At 36.4% G+C, this 16,741-nt stretch overlaps 1 protein-coding gene across 6 annotated transcripts; it reads left to right on the top strand.

Annotated features, from left to right (window-relative positions):
• Positions 1-725: 725 nt before the first annotated feature.
• Positions 726-16,336, top strand: LOC18435457 (RNA-binding (RRM/RBD/RNP motifs) family protein). 6 transcript variants are annotated; one of them, XR_016046354.1, is made up of 11 exons: positions 726-930; positions 1,725-1,904; positions 2,050-2,125; positions 5,636-5,765; positions 5,937-6,042; positions 9,934-10,025; positions 10,134-10,203; positions 10,446-10,530; positions 10,900-10,978; positions 11,605-11,737; positions 15,977-16,336. XR_016046354.1 is itself a non-coding variant. In XM_088854351.1 (10 exons), coding segments are annotated over exons 1-10 (924 nt in total). In that variant the 5' UTR covers positions 726-825; the 3' UTR covers positions 11,649-12,876. The 6 variants fall into 6 exon arrangements, 2 of the variants coding, with proteins under 2 accessions (XP_088710477.1, XP_088710476.1); XR_016046355.1 differs by lacking the exon at positions 15,977-16,336 and adding an exon at positions 13,550-13,877; XR_016046353.1 differs by lacking the exon at positions 15,977-16,336 and adding an exon at positions 13,023-13,146.
• The last annotated feature ends 405 nt before the right edge of the window (positions 16,337-16,741 follow it).

Raw genomic sequence — 16,741 nt, 5'->3', positions numbered from 1 at the left:
AAATTAATAAATAGTCGATGAATTATATGTATTTTGCTAAATTAATGAAGTCAAAATACATCTAGATGTATTTTGATAAAATTTTATACAACTAATGTATTTTGATAAATTTTTATACAACTAAAACTGTCAAATAAAAAGTTAAGAAAAAGTGTTTTAGGCTCTATAAGATCAAGCAATATAAGAATTCAGAGTCTTAACACTTTAAAAAAAAACTATTCAAGTAGAGATGAGGCAAAACAACGACCTATCGTATTGATCAATGCGGATCGATTTTCTAAAAATAAATGCTCTCTACAATAATTATTTTTCATTTTTTAAAATAAAATTATTCTTCATGATCAAGAGGATGTAATTACCAAATTTGCGATGAAACAAAATCTCTCCGAATAAAAAGAGCACCTACCCACTCTGATTTTAGGTTCTCGTGACCCAAAATCTGGCATAGACATTCTCCTTGTCCCATGAAATGATTAATTTGTGGGTTTAAAAACTAATCTCTAGTATCAAATTTTAATTTAGAATTTTTTTGGGTCTAAACTCTAAAGAGACTATACGTGCCCAATTTAAGAATATGTATATTACAAATTTACGGGGAAGGTCTAAACTCTAAACGTTAAAATGGGAAAGGGCCACAAATATTATTCGTATGCAATTCTTTTCACTAATCACTATGGACTTTTGTGGAATATAAATAATGACCAAGGGCTGGCATTTCACGTTTCGTCACAAGCGCGGGCACGAAAACAAATCGTGCTCCGGTGTGGGAGAGAAGACGCGGCCTTGCTGCTCGAAAGAAATTAGGGTTAGGTTTTGTTTTCTGCCATGGCGGGCGCTGGTATGCACCCTTACCATCAGCCTTGGACGCCATCTCCTGCTCCTGTTATGGCACCAGAAGCTCATCACATGAGTGTTAACACCCAAGATGAGGTAATCTCTTTGATTTTTTACTTGCCTTGATTTTTTTCCCTAGTTCCAACATTTTAGGTTCCCATAATTGCCACAATTCCTTGAGAAACTAGTTCAGGGGTTCAATGCTTGCTGTAGTTTCATTACGAAGGGTTTCGACTTATTGTTTCTAATTCCATCGGATTTTACTGAGAATGAATATTTGTGTTATTTGTACTGGATCAACTTGAAAATGAATGTCTTCTCTAATTTCATATGAAGTGTTTCCGGAACTGTGCATTTTCTCCATTTATCATTAAATATGAGTATTAGCCGTAACTCTGGTGTCGAGACTCTTGTTGTGTGATAGTTTCCCCAATGTTATGTTTCTGTAAGTTCATTATATACTGTTTCTGCAGCTGAAATTCATTAGGATTCTATTGATATCAATTGGAGCAACTTGGAAATGGATGTTTGCCCTAATTTTTCCTGAAATGTTCCTGGACCGTTAGTAATCATTACAACTATATATATCTTAGTTCTGGTATGTAGATTTAAGGTATCTTATAATTTCTTAATTATCAGTATAAAAGGCTTCACCAATCAAATGCTGATGTAGCTTTATTAGAAATTGTTTATGCGGTTGAGGTTTTGTTGAAGTTCATTCTCTCAGTGGATGTTTGCAGTCGCACTATTTCTACTGTGGTAACTTGGAAACAAATGTTTGCCCTAATTTTATAGCAGTGCTTTTGGGTGTGAGCATTGTCATTTGTAATTAGTATAAATGACCTTTTAGCCTAATTTTATGGCGATATGCTTTTACTACTGATTATTAGGTCAGAACAATCTTCATCTCTGGCCTTCCCGATGATGTAAAGGAGAGGGAGCTCCAGAATTTGTGTAGGTGGTTGCCTGGTTATGAGGCCTCACAAGTTAATTACAAAGGAGAACAACCCATGGGGTTTGTCTTATTCTCTACTGCCCCAATGGCAATGGCTGCCAGAGATGCTCTTCAGGTTAGTCCATGCGGAAAGAAGTTGGTATCTCTGTCCTTATATTTTCACTGAAATTGGATTTCATAACTTGTGTTTTTCCTTTTTATTATGACCAATATTATATCGGAGTTTCCCATCATGCTAGCATTTGTTCCTGTTAATTTAGGAACTGGTTTTTGATGCTGAGGCAAAGTCTGTGCTAAGAACTGAAATGGCAAAGAAAAACTTGTTTATCAAAAGAGGTCAGTTTATTTTCTCCATTTTTCTTTCCCATTTTCTGTGCAGCATCTTGTATTATGGCTATTGTGTCTTGGTTTATGGTTATGGTAGGCATTGCTGTTTTTGAATATTGGGGTTAGAGATTGGAGTTCAAGCTTCCATTGTCCCTTTTTTCTTTCCCATTTTCTGTGCAGCATCTTGTATTATGGCTATTGTGTCTTGGTTTTTGGTTATCGTAGGCATTGCCGTTTTTGAATATTGGGGTTAGAGATTGGAGTTCAAGTTTCCATTGTCCAGATAGTATATATCATCATTTTCGGTAATTATCTAGGAATGTTTTGCTACAATCTTGCCATGCTGATAATTATGCATAGCAATTTTCAGGATTATCTTTACTTCGTCTGAATAAATATTCAATAATTTTATGAGAGATGGGTGTTACCTTAAGCCTAGGAGTTTTCCTCAATTTTTTAGATTAGCTCTTTGGCTTTCCGAACACCGTCGATCCGAACTAGAATGTGAAGGGTATAGCCATTCTTGTTTCAATCTTGAAATGCTTCCTTATAAGAACATTGTGTTTGAGGTCAACTAGATTTTTGGACTTTTTTCAATGAAATGAGGGTGCATTTCAATACTAAATCAAGGAGGGGGTGCTTTCTCTGGATGTGTGAGGGTCCTTTCTTGATGATAAAACTCAGAACGTGTTAAGTGTGAAGGTGGCTGATTGCTTGTATGGGTTGAGGATGTGAGCCTGTTAGTGTCATTGTAATTTCTTCCGAGGTTTGATTGAGGTATGTTCTATGCATGTTAGAAGTGGCTCCATGAATGTGGTGAAAGGCAATGGCATAGTTGTATGCTATGTTCCAAAGACGAGCATGTGTGCCTTTGTGTCCAACATGGACACCTGTGATAGAATGTTCACCAAGGGGGAGAAGGATTTCATCATCATCATTTTAGCTTTTTTCCAATTAAATGGGATTGGCTACATGAATCCTGGTTCTCCATTCTGCTCTATTAAAGTCCCTTAGTGAGGTCATAAGTTCCCATATCTTTTTGGACTACTTTCAACTACATCCTTTTGGGCTTATCTGTTGCCCTTTTTAGTCCTTCCACTTGAACTAATTCGCACATCCTAACAAGTGCTGTAATTGGTCAGCGCCACACATGGCCATCCCACCTAAGTCTACTCTCTTTCATTTTGTTGCCTATTGGTGCCATGCTTAAATTCTCTCGAATAGATTCATTTCGAATTCTATCCCTTCTTGTCTTACCACTCATCCATCTCAACATCTTCATCTCCACTACACTCATTCTATGGGTGTATTGTTTTTTTTTCGCCCAACATTCTGCCCCATAGAGCAAAGCTGGACTCACCGTTGTCTTATAGAACTTGCCCTTTAGCTTCATTGGTATGCAACGATCGCATAAAATTCCAATTGCACATCTCCACTTTGCCTACCCAACTCTAATTCTGTGTATGACATCTTCCTCAATCTCTCCATTTTCTTGGATTATCGACCCAAGATATCGAAAGTGCGGTTATTTTTGTACTTCCCGGCTGTCAATCTTGATTACTTCGTCGTCTCTACTCCTATTATTACTAGACTTGCACTCCATATATTCTGTCTTAGTCTGACTAATTTTAGAACCTTTGGATTCTAGAGAATCTTTTCAAAGTTCTTACTTTATGTTGACACCATTTCGAGTCTCATCAATCAAAATTATGTCTTCTGCGAACAACATACACCATGGTACCTCAGCTTGTAGGTCCCTTCAAATGACCACTGCAAGTTTGGTAAAACATGATTTATACTACTATGTACGAGCTAGTTAGGATATTTCGATTATCCCAAAATAAGTGGGGGAATGGTGATGGCTGTTCTACACATTGACTGGGTTAAATTGGTGCAAAAAGCCTACTTTCTCCGCATTTCCACTGGTAATTGGCGTCACTATCATGGGGTGCGTTTTGCTTGATAAATGTGTGGCTTCAGTGTTGAGATGCTAACTATGTGATGTACGAAGTTGAATAAAAGGGAAAACACTTCCAATTTATCATACATGCCCTCTTATCCGATCCTTGTGGAACTTCATGGAAGGCATCCTTGCTACTGCCATACCTTAATTCTCTCTGACTAGTGATTCCATGAGTGTCCTGAACCAAAATGATTGTATTACTTTAGTTTGTGCCCTATGAGTAGCTGCCTTCTTGGTAGATCCAGGAGAAATTTGTGGATATTACATGTGATCAATTCATGAACCTGTGGTTAGTGCCAAAAATACCCCCACACTTCATTTTATTCACTGTACTGGTGTGCGAGTTTGATTATTTGATAATTTGATGCCTCATCATACTCATTGGTACCATCCAAATTTGAGATGTGGAGGGAAAGAATTTAGGCAAAGGATTCAATGGGTAGGGGTTGTCTCCCTATGTTAGTAACGTAATCATACATCCTACCTAATCATTTCCCCTTTTAAAAAAAGAAATAATACTATTTTGGAAGAATTTGACAAAAACATTATCACAATTCAAAAAAGGTTTATGTCCATTTAATTATTTCTTGATACTCTGGCATAGAGCATCTTACATTGTTTGCGTTGAATTTCTCTTTCCTTCGAAAGTTGCACCAAATTTTCTTTAGAGCAATGTAATACCCTTTCTATGCAGTATTACTATCTTTTCCTCAATTGGAGATAATCCTTTTCATGTACAGGGCTAGCTAGGTTTGTTTCTTGCGAACTGGTGTACTCTTTGACATCTAAATTTGGCTTTCACTGCATGAATTATTTTTCCTTTTAAAGGATTACCATGATGGAGATAAAGATAGCATTATCTTGTAACTTATTTACCAACTGAGCTTGCGTATCTAAGCGTAAGATGTTTCTTGAACTCTGAACTCCTAATGATTTTTTTAATGACAGGTTAACTTTCTCAAAAACAATGATTTTTTAATGACGGAAATTAACAAACTCCGATTGATTTTCTTTTGAGAAATTTGCTATTGTAGCGAGATGGCAATATATGTAATCCCATTTTGGAAAATTACTATCCTGGAATGATCCATCATTCTGCCTGACCCTTAGTTTGTTTCTTAAATTATTGGAAAAATGACATATCAAGGAAGTATTCTTTGGTGCATGAGATGATGGCCTGACACTACATGGAATTGCTTAATCTTCTAATATTATTTTTATCGTGCAGCATTTGGTGCTTAGAATGACTTATCCGTAACCATAACGTATACTTTGAGATTTGGAAGTTTCTATGTTCATAGTTGTGTGTTTCTAGAGGTTCCCGATTCCAAAGCTGATGTTGCATTGGATTTTCTTGTACTTGCATTTCATCCTGTATGGCTTCCAATATGTGTATTACCCGTCATTAATTCGTATTGAATTGATAGGTAATGAATCACTTCCCTTTTATAATCTTGTTGTGCAATTTAGGTTGTCTGTCTTCCCAAGGTCACTGCTTCTCTGTGATTTGACCAAGAGGTTTAGGTGGATCTTTCTAACTTTTCTTTAATGTGTAGGTGTTGTTGGTGATTCCAATTCTTTTGATCAAAGCAAGCGCATGAGGACTGGTGGAGATTATAATCCTGCAGCTTATCCACATCCTCCCTCTTACCCCCCTGCTACTCCCCCTGCCTGGGGACCCCAGGGGTGAGCGTTCATTACGTTGATTATTTTGAACCCTATGATAATGTAACTAAAATTATGATCTTGTATTAACTGACACTTTTTTAGTCACAAAATATGGCTTATGTTTTGTGCATGAAGAAAAATGTCTTAATTTTCTCTTGGTAAATTTTTTTATATGCTCTCTTTTTTCAGCTATATGCCTCCATCTGCTCCATATGATCCTTATGTTCCTCCTTATGTCTCTGCATCTTCTGCTCCTGCACCTACACCCACACCGGCTGCTTATGCTCCAGTTCAGGTGAGTAGTTGTTTTATTCCATGCCGAAATGTGATTGTTACCTTTCTAAACTTCTTTAAAGTCAGTAATTGTCTTGATTCCATAATAATGACAGCCACATACAATAAGAAATATTATCGCAACAAACAATTTTTCTTTTTTGAAAGTAACATGCCTTTTTTAGTGCATATTTTGTCTCGAAGCATATTATTTTTATTTGCGAATCTTTGTCACTACACATGTTTGCCAGAAACTTCAGCGGAGCTTTTCTTAATTTCTGTTGGTAAGAGTTCAGCAAAATTGCATCATTTTCTCGCTTCCATATTTGTGGATGATTGATTCATATGATGGTTTAAATTTCTACTTTGGATTTTATGTGTTTCTACCAATAAAACCTTTTGCATACATTTTTTTTTTTTTCTGGAGAGAGAGCTGGTAGATGGATATGTGTGTTATCTTTTCAAGTTGGTACTGTATTTTGGATTCTGCGTGAATAAATACATAAATCCAATGTTTGCAAAATCGTTGTTCCGGATCGGAATCGGCCGATGGATTGGGAATCATTGGGAGTGAATTGGTTACTACAGTATATTGGGAATTGGCAGTTTCCATTGGGGAATCGTTGATTCCCTATAGATAATTGTCGATTTGTTACAGTAGAATCGGCAATTCCCTCAAGTGGATCGGAATGAAGTGGCGGCCTTGTTTAAAAAAAATTGAAATTGTCATTGAAGAGATAGGTGAAAGTGGGGTCCACCCTATCGAGCTTCTTGAGCTTTGTACTCAATTTTTTTTCCCTTATTGTAGAGGGGTGGCCTCTCCAAGTAGGAACCCGTGTTCCTACCTTAGGATGGGAACTCACCCATCTTTCAAAAGCCACATGTGTTCCTAACATCAAAAAAAATAAAAAAACGGGTGGCCAATGTATCCTCCTTGTGGCTTTTTTATAGGTGCTTCCTCTCATAGTCTCTCTCGGTTTCCGTGATGCGGGACTTTGTTGTTAGGTCACTATGCAAGTTATTTCATGACCATATAAGCTAGCCTAATATTACCAGATATTTCATTAGTAAGGTCAATCTCGAACACTAGTTCATGCAGTTCAAGCTAAAGTGATAAATAAATGCTCATGCTTAAGTTATTACACATTAAATCAATTTTTTGGCAAATACTTTTGCCATAACTTTTTTCTCTCAATTAAATCAAAAGGTCCAAGACTATTGTATGCTTCTTTTTTTTTTCACTATAAAAATTTGAGTTAGAGCGATCCATTTTACTTTAAGTAGTATTTTTAATTTTTAATTTGAGTATAAATAACAAACGCTCAGACATGAGAGAGGTTCTTAGTATTTGTGTATTTTCAATGAAATAATGAAAGCTATAGCGCGCAATACAACTTTTTTCTTTTTTTTTTGAAACCTAAAAAAGTGCTAGATCTAGCCGATTATCTCTTCTAAACCATAGGTCTTCCGATCCGACCCGATTTTTTGGATGGACGATCTAGGTCACCAATCTGTTTTTTAAAACTCTGCATAAATTGTTCTAGTAATGGGGTGGATATCATGTCCATTCTCACTAGGGAGCATCCTCCAAGAACTTATGCATATCTTCGTAAACTAAACTTAGCATTTTCTTTTAGGGGCATTTCTTCAATGGAGTAATAGAAATGATCAAAACTTAGAAAATATAAAAAATGCTAAGAAAAATGCTAAACAAATAGTAAGGCTAAACTTAAGGCATATGATAATCTATATAGTAAACTGGGAACAAGACAAGGTGAAAAAGATGTCTTCAAATTAGCAAAAATGAGAGAAAAAGTGTAGGGATGTAGGACCATATTACGTGCATTAGGAGTGAGGATCAAGGAATCTTGGTAAAGGATGAAGAGGTCAACAGAAGGTAGATAGTTTATTTTCAAAAATTATGAAATGACAAATACAATGGGAACATAGCGATGCAAGGAACCATTGGTATATAAATACCGGCAGGGTCATAGAGACATTCATAGGATTAGGATATCAGAAGTGAAAGAAGTTTTGAAAAGGATGAAGGTAGGAAGGGCTTTAGGACTAGATTGTATCCCAATAGAGGTGGAAGTACATAGGGGAGATTGGCATTGATTACTTGACTAAGTTGTTGAACAAGTTGTTGAGAACAAAGAAATTGCCAGACGAATAGAGGAAAAGTATTGTGGTACCCGTTTACAAGAACAAAGGAGACATACAGAATTGTGTGAACTATCGAGGGATCTAACTTATGAGCTATATTATGAAGCTCTAGGAGAGAGTGATTGAACAATGAGTAAGGCATAAAATGAGTGTATTAGAAAACCAATTCGATTTTATGCCAGGGAGGTCAATAACCGAGGTTATTTTCCTACTTAGGCAACTGATTGTGAGTTTAGGATGAAGGGAAAAGGCCTGCATATAGTTTTTATTGATCTAGAGAAAGCTTGTGATAGAGTACTTCAAGATTTGATTTGGTGGGTGTTGGAAAAGATTTACGGATCTTATGTTATTTTATACCATAAATTTTTGGCATGGATTTCTTTTAGTTGATGTGATAGGCATTCATTCTTTTTCGTAAGAGCTTATATTCTACAATATATACTGCATGGATTGAATACATTAACCAAATAGTGTTCTGGTAATCGGGTGGAGTGGTGGACATCATGTCAAGTCTCCCTAGAAAACTTCCCCGAGTTTCTAAGTGTTCCAAAGCCATCCCTAGAGTGGGATATCATTGCTCATGGCAAATGTTCAACTAGCAGAAACATCTAATCTTGGACAAAACATATGGATCACCTTGAAATAAACTTACATTCTTATTTAGATTGTCCAGTTTTTCTCTATTTATCTATATACTATTTAACTTTTTTTTACAGTTTAATAACAATTTTCCAATGGATTAACGGCAGCATGCAGTTCACGCCAAGACTTAGAAACTCAGCTCAAGCTTGGGACTCAGGCGAGTCCAGAGTAGTGTATGGGGCCAAAACAGCCCCAAAGTTAAGAAAATGAAAAAGTGTTAAAAATAAAATAAAAGTTGTAAAATCAAACTGAACCTACAACAACATAAACAGTCCAGATAAGCTGGAAAAATGATATAAAACTTGGATTTAGAAAAAATTGTTTCACCCCGAGTTTTATCCAAGTACTCGGTTTGTTTGAGTTAACTTAGCCGAGTCCTTGAACACTGTTTATCCCTTGCTAAAGGGCTGATGCTGCTGTTGACATTGTGTATCCCACTTGTAATCTTAGGTGTCGTGACAATTCCAAAACTGTGGACCCCAAAGTGCTTGGAACTACCAAGCTCTTCATGGAGGTGAACTGATTCATGGATGTCACTTTTCCAGATCTTATCTACTGTTATTTCATGGCTATGCTTTTGTTGAGAGTTGTTCAGATATATAAATTTTTATTTGGGTGGGAAAGAGATTTTTTTTTTGTTAGGTGTCTCAGTCTATATTTCCAGTGGTTTCCTGTTCTGTACCCCAGAGTGGCCTCTGATCAAGTTTTAGGTCTTACACTTCTGTTACGAGGGTTGAGATGGCTTGTAGGATATTAGGCATAAGGGTCAGTATGAGCTGTGCTGCAGTAACAAATGTTTTGTGTCATGTCATCCATTCTCATTTCTGGGTTTCAGTTCAATTTTGATGCTTGCTCTTGGTCTGCTGTATTGGATTATTCCGCTGTAGATGGAGTCTGCATGTTTTATTGTTTACAGAACTATGTTTACCGTCTTTCTATATTTGTTGGTTGATCATGCTGGTGGCTTCATAGATATTTGGATTTAAGCTTTTTTTATATACGAAAGTTATGTATGCATACATGAACATTGAAGGCTTATGCTCTGTAGTTGATACACATCAATAAGGTGACTAAATGAAAAGTATTATTTCTTTTAACATTGCAGAACATGAAAGATAATCCTCCTTGCAATACTCTTTTCATTGGTAATCTCGGTGAAAACATTGTTGAGGAAGAACTGAGGGGACTCTTTGCTGGGTAACTTAGTCTGTTATCCGTGTCAAGCCATTGGTGCTAAATTTATCTCCGTTTTTTAGTGCATTTTCTTAGATCTTTTCTTGGGCACTTGTGTCATTGATTATGCAGACAACCTGGATATAAGCAAATGAAGGTCTTGCGGCAGGAAAGGAATACCGTTTGTTTTATTGAATTCTATGTAAGTTTACATTACTGATTTCTTATGAGCTCAATGTTTCTACTGAATCTGGTGTCAGTATCTTATATATTTTTATTATCTCATTATTTTGATGAAATTGACATGTAATCTTTATGAAACTCTTTTTCCCATTGGAGATTTGGAGTAGATGTGTTCATGGTCCTCAGTTTTGATCTTTCTCCATCTGCTATGGTCTCAAATGTTGTCTTTGACAACTGACAACAATGCACTCACACATGCAGGATGTGAACAGTGCCATGGCTGTGCACCGCTCTTTGCAAGGCGCTGTTCTTCCCAGCTCTGGACGTGGAGGCATGCGCATACAATATCCTCTTATTTGTTTTATCAATTTGTGTTCGCATGATTAGGCCATCTGAGTGTATCAAAAATGTCTATCAAAAATGTCTAGGGGAGAGTATGCTTTAATCTGATGGATTAAGGTAAACCATAGTCCATGTGATCATCTTTTCCATTGAAAATAGATGGTGGAGAGTGGGGGAGCCACCAGGATGAGATGTGAACCAGGTAGTGGTTCCCACGTTCCATCACTGTCCATTTCATTGGATGATGACAACTCCAATGGAATATGGTTCTTCATTGTTCCTTTCAATATTACATAGTTTTCTTGTTATACAAGGGCATCTTTCATCTAATGACAGTTAAAGGAGACTTGTTATTTCTTGACCTCTTGAACATTTTCAAAGAATCCATTTGGGAAGAGGAAAGATGGAGCAAACGGCACCCCAGATGCAAATGGAACTCCTGCTTATCAATAGTGAGTGCGCAATGAGAAAGCCCAAAGGGATGTATTTTGCTCTTTATACCTTCATGAAGAACCAAGAGTAGGAATGAATGGACATCATGCTGTTGCATCACCCCCATCATTAGCATGTATGTTGTCTGATGTGCATGGTGATCATGAGTGCCATTGGCATATTTCTAGACTGAGAAAATCATCTACGGCACTTCCATTTCGGCACATGCATCGGCATCGGCATATGTAGAGAGACATGGAAAATAGGGTTGGCCACTTGTCTATTAATTCAGGGAAAGAAGCATCTGGCATATGTAGGCAACATGGATCATAGGGAGCTGTTTTTATGTTTCACTTTTGTTTTATGTTAGGGAGTTTGAGATAGAAAGGTGCACGAGCATCTTCCAATTCATGCTGATACATCAAAGTTGGTGTGTTTCTGTGGTGCATTGACATGTTTCTTTTCTACGATATAGTTTTTGTGGAAAGTTTTGGTTTTCATCTCATATCAAGCCTGAATCCCTAGATGTTAAACTGGATAAAATCTTGCACCTAACCGAGAAAAACCCCAGAAAAGCATTCATGTGATTTTGCACTATAGAATATGATGCTTCCACTGATTGCTTGTGACCTGCTAATTCAACCAGCGATTGAGCCGAACACTTGAAACTTGCGGGCTTTGTGAAACAGACTGTTTTCTCAGATGAAGCCCTGGGCAGCGACTGGAGCACCCTCTAAGAGAATCCAGAGCTTAGTTTTCTGCTTCGTGCCCACTTCAAGGTAAACTTCGATCAGGTAGGTATATAACCCCAAGATGATTCGGGAGTGCATTCTCTTCACATGAAGTAGTATATCCTCTTTTATAAACAATCGAAAAATGTAGATTTCTCCCTTTCCCGCGTGTTCGCCTGTGCCATTGGTTTCTTTTCCCTTCCAAGTTTTTCCTCCGGTGATTTTTTGTACATTTTCCTAGCATCTCACTAATAGTTGATAAATTTGTGTAATTTATACAAACTTATTTTGGGAACTAGTTAGGGCTCAGTTCAAGCTGTGTTAGAGTTATCCAGTTGGCTGGTTTCCACCAAATGACGAATCAGTGGGTTGGAATTTATTTCATGGATTTCTCATATGGTCTTTTATTGAAATGAAATTGTATTGACGTTTTCCATGGGACATTAAAATATATCTTGTCGAGAATATCCAAACTGATATCTTTGAAACTCTTCAAACATAATCTCTTTAATCGATTTCTCATATGGTCTTCTCTTGAATTTTATTGATGTTCTCCATGGAATACCAAAATATAACTTCTTGGGAATATATGAAGGTCTTTTGTGCCTCATGTATGAATTTTCTATATCACCACTAGTGTTTAAAAATTTGGTGGTTTGACTTGGAACCGCCTGAGTCAAACCGGAATCGGAATTGGCAAGTAGCCAGTCTGATTTTCTCCCCAAGTTGGGACTTGACCTAATACACCTAAAAATCATATGAATTCTTTTTAGTACAAACCAGTGTTTTGGAGTGAATACAAGTTCCTAAATGTTGTTCAAACATTTTGAAACTTTTCAAAATCTTGTTTGCATTTTTTTTTGCTTCTTGTTTTAACTTAGCCTGGTAAGTCTAGCCAGGTTGCTGAGTTGGCCGGTTCGACTCGTAACCGGATGGTGACAATTGCAACCAACCGGTCCAATTTTTAAAGCGTCGATCACCATCATTATTTTTCAAAAAGCTGTGAAGCATTACCCTGGACGACTAGGTTTTCTCTTAATGTACAAAAAAAGAAGTGATGATACTGATGATACGAGGGGTTTGATGCTTTCCCCTCGGAAACCAAGATTTTTCTTACTGTATATGAAACTGAAAGGGCTGCGTTTTGGCCCTCTCCCAATAATGAATTGTATTAGTTGTTAGTTAAATTTATGAATTATTTTTGGGTTGGTATGTAATGGATTTGAACCCAAGATCATAGTGCCGCTGTACTCATGCCCTTCAACGCTGTTAAAATCTCAGCTGGGCAAGTTGATATTCGGACCTTGAACTTGAAGTATTGTGTTGTCTTTAGGTATTGATATTTTTGAAGTACTATGGCGAAACCGTATACTCGTGTACAAAGGAGGTTGCACCCACTTTTAGATGTAAAACCTAGAGTGTGATATTGCTTGAAGTTCAAAAAAAAAGTTCTCAAACTGTGTGTTAGATATCAAGCAGATCCATTTCACATTTCATGTGGTGACCTAATTGTAGAAAATGAATGGAATTAAAGCTAATATCAATTAAGTTGTCAAATTACGTTAAAAATTCAATAGCGGTGTTGAATTATCTTTAGTATTGAATAGGAGTTGTATTTTGAGTTTCATTTCATTCAAGTGCAACTTAAAAAATGGTAGTAAGAACTAAGAAATCAATTTGTCCCTCAAGATTGAGACGCTAGACAAGCAAGGACTTTTCTTTAATTTAACCCTCCTTGATTAATCCCCATAAATCATTAAAGTATTCCTGGTTGTTTAGAATGGGTAGCATGGACAAAGGTTTGCAGTGAGAAACGGTGGCGTTGCTAACATCGAACTCGGGTTTTTTTTTTGTTAGCAGGTCCATATTGCAAATCCTGAACAACTCGTAGTATTTTTGTCATCCGGCTTAGGACATTTAAGGAGATTATTGAAATGCCTTTATAGCTCCTCTATGAGGACAATTTATTCAGTTTTAAGTACTTTTTTAAAGAGATGTAATGGAACTTTAAAAGTAACGCTCTAGGATGATTTGAAACATTTGAGAACTCGGTAGATTAATTTAGGAAAAGTGTACAATGAGGGTACAAGGTGGACACAATTAATCTTGATCATTGGATGTGAAATTGGTTGGTTGCATTTATTCTATTGATCGAGCTCAAAGTTCAATATAATAAATATAAATTTGTGACACATCTAAGCTATTAGATTTTACATCAGATGATTATGAATAATTGGGATCACTTTGTTCAAAGGTTAAACGGTTTTATTGTATACAATCCCGATAATTTATCCCTTGATATTTTTCCCTATAATTCATGTTTATCATATTATCCTTTCTTTCCTTTATGCTTCCTAAAATTTGGCTGAATTCCAGTCTTACTGTTGGACCAATACCTCTGGGCAAACTCCTCGTTAATAATGACATGTTGGTTTTCGTCCATTATTGATATTTGTTGTATGATTTTGTTACTAGGCCGACGTAATGAATATTTTCGGTGTCTTATGGGAAGATATCATACTGTCTAGTGTGATTTATTTGTAATATGGAGGAATTGAGAATTCAAAACAAAATAAAAGCGGCCAATGGCATTCAATTAAGGAAACAGTTTCTATGAGTCTATGTAGAAATGAGTTGACTTTTAAAAATCTATTTTTGGGATTGATTTTTTAATCCAATTTTTTTAAGACATGTAGTCCCTAACATGGAGATCGTGAATATAAAAAAATAAATAAATTTTTAAAAATAAAAATAATGATCTTATGAAGAAAATAATTGGACCATTAGCTTTAATTGTTTTTAGATGGACCATCTATTTGCATCCATCTTTAAGATGGATGCTTTATATGTTTGGATCGCATATTGTAAAAGTACGGTCCAACCGGCATGAAACAATTTTCCTTAAATGAGTTAGGACAAGTAAGTCAAAATTGAAATCGTGTAACACGTCGTTCCAGAATCTATGTTAAGCCGCTCAATGAAGCAAAGCTCAACAGAGGCTTTTGTTTTTTAAACAATATTTCTATAAATTTTGAAAGCATCATGCCTCACGTTATGAATTTTTTGGTTTAGTTTGAATGACCTCTTATTAGTCTTTGCCGATCCAAATCAGGAATTGGAGCAAGCCTGTTCCTGATGTAACTAGGCGTCTCTATTAAATATGTGATATAACATGTGCAATAGGAACTGCGCTTTAAAGCTTTTGTGGTTATCAACAGTGGTCTTATAGAGGTTAGCATTAATAAACAAAAATCTCTTAGAGCCCTTCTTGCTAGAATTCCCCGTAATGGCGCTTTTGCTCTATGGCTGGAAATGGACTGGTTCACCGTGCTCAACCTCGTTAGCTTGGCCCAAAAAAAAACTAGTGCCTAGGCTACAAAATGTGGTCCTCAAACAAAAAGTGGTCTAATGCAACCTGAGGACCGAGAGCAACATGGTCTGACCAAGCAAGGCCTGGACTAGGTCAGCTATATGGACAGCCAGCCCCTTTTTTTTTTTTTTTTTTATAATTTACTTTTATTATTTTTGGCTTGGCTTGGCCTTGCTTGGGTCAGGCTGAGCTTGGGTTGGCCTTGTCGAAAGGGCGGGACCGGTTGGTGGCCATGTCTCTTGGGTTGACCTTGTAGATACTAGGGTCAGAGCTTTACTTTGTTCATTTGCATCCAAACATTCATGTATGGACCAATTTTTGCCATAAATTAGACCCTTGTTCGATGTATTTATCATCATTGTTAATTCATTGTTTCAATAAAGTTAATCCGAATAAGGCATTATATGTTGTTTGGCTAGTTTTATGAGATAAACTTCATTTCAACTAATTGGATCCAGCTAAGTGAATATTGGTCTAATATTTTGCTTTATTAAGGGTCATACCCTCAGTTAGGCTACAAGATTGCATATCTTCTTTCACTACTTCCAACCATGTCCTTTTGGGTTTATCCCTTGTATTTTTTAAGCCTTCTACTTGAACCAACTTGCAGCTCCTAATAGGTGTTGTATTGGGTCTGCGCTGCACATGGCAAGCCCACCTTAAGTCTATTATTTTGCATCTTATCGCCAATTGGTACCACACCTAAAATTTATCATTCTGAACTTTTTTTAGATAAACTTACCGGTAGAGTTTTACATACAAGTTTATCTTTGTAAGAAGTTGTTTTTACTTTATTCAAAGTAATTTACATACTTTGTTCAAAGCCTTTTGGAATCACTTCTAATAATTATGAGGAATTCTTTGCTCTTGAAGAAGGTTGGACTCTCGTTCTTTTGTTAAAGTGTTTCTCTCTTCAGATTGAAAGCGATTCAGCCTTGCTCGTTAGTGCTATTCATGAACGTTGTCGACCTCCTTGGAAGTTATATACAGTTGCAGCAAATTGTAGATGTCTTTCAATCATGGGTGGTAAATGACTCATATTTTTTGTGAGGCCAACATGGCGGCCGATATTCTTGTAAAGAGGATCACATCTCGTTTACAAGCTACCGTTGGCATTCTTGTCCTCCGGACTTTATATCCCTTGCTTTACTTCATGATTTGTCATAGGTGCTATGTTCCAGGATTGTAACGAAATGAGTTGTAACCTTCTTTATTTTAAAATATTAATAAAATGTTGATAGGGGGCTTTCTCTCCCACTAACTTACCAAAAAAAAGAGTAATTTGTAGAATATCACATATTATTGGCTAAAAATAGTTGGAAGTGAAAATTCAATATTTAAATAATATTTTGCATAACACATATACGTACCAAAGATATATCAAAATAACTTTATCTAGAGTGTATCAATTTCAAATAAGATAAGTACACTTTAGATAAAATTAATTGTCATCCAAATTGGCCCTAGGGGTGCTGCCGAAATATTCATGTTTGGGCCATTTTTGCCCTAAGTAAGGCTACCACTAGTTTTTTTTGGCTAGGCATGGTGGGGTACTCCATGTGATACCCAATAAAATGACATGATATAGTATGCTCCATGGTGAACCTAGTGCCTACAGCATTGGAATATAATATTACTGACCAAAAAGTGTTTCATGATAGTACTTGGGTTTCATATAGCCT

Source organism: Amborella trichopoda, chromosome 12 (assembly GCF_054954075.1).
Source record: "Amborella trichopoda isolate Santa Cruz 75 chromosome 12, AtrichopodaSantaCruz75HAP2 v2.0, whole genome shotgun sequence".
NCBI classification, from domain to species: Eukaryota; Viridiplantae; Streptophyta; class Magnoliopsida; order Amborellales; family Amborellaceae; genus Amborella; species Amborella trichopoda.
This window is presented reverse-complemented; position numbering and strand designations above follow the sequence as displayed.

Excerpts from the sequence above, each read along its gene's own strand:
- LOC18435457 (XM_088854350.1), top strand. The coding sequence starts at position 826 with ATGGCGGGCGCTGGTATGCACCCTTACCATCAGCCTTGGACGCCATCT. Across the intron at positions 5,766-5,936 it reads CCTGCCTGGGGACCCCAGGG|CTATATGCCTCCATCTGCTC; the intron begins GTGAGCGTTCAT and ends CTCTTTTTTCAG. Across the intron at positions 10,204-10,445 it reads TTTGTTTTATTGAATTCTAT|GATGTGAACAGTGCCATGGC; the intron begins GTAAGTTTACAT and ends TCACACATGCAG.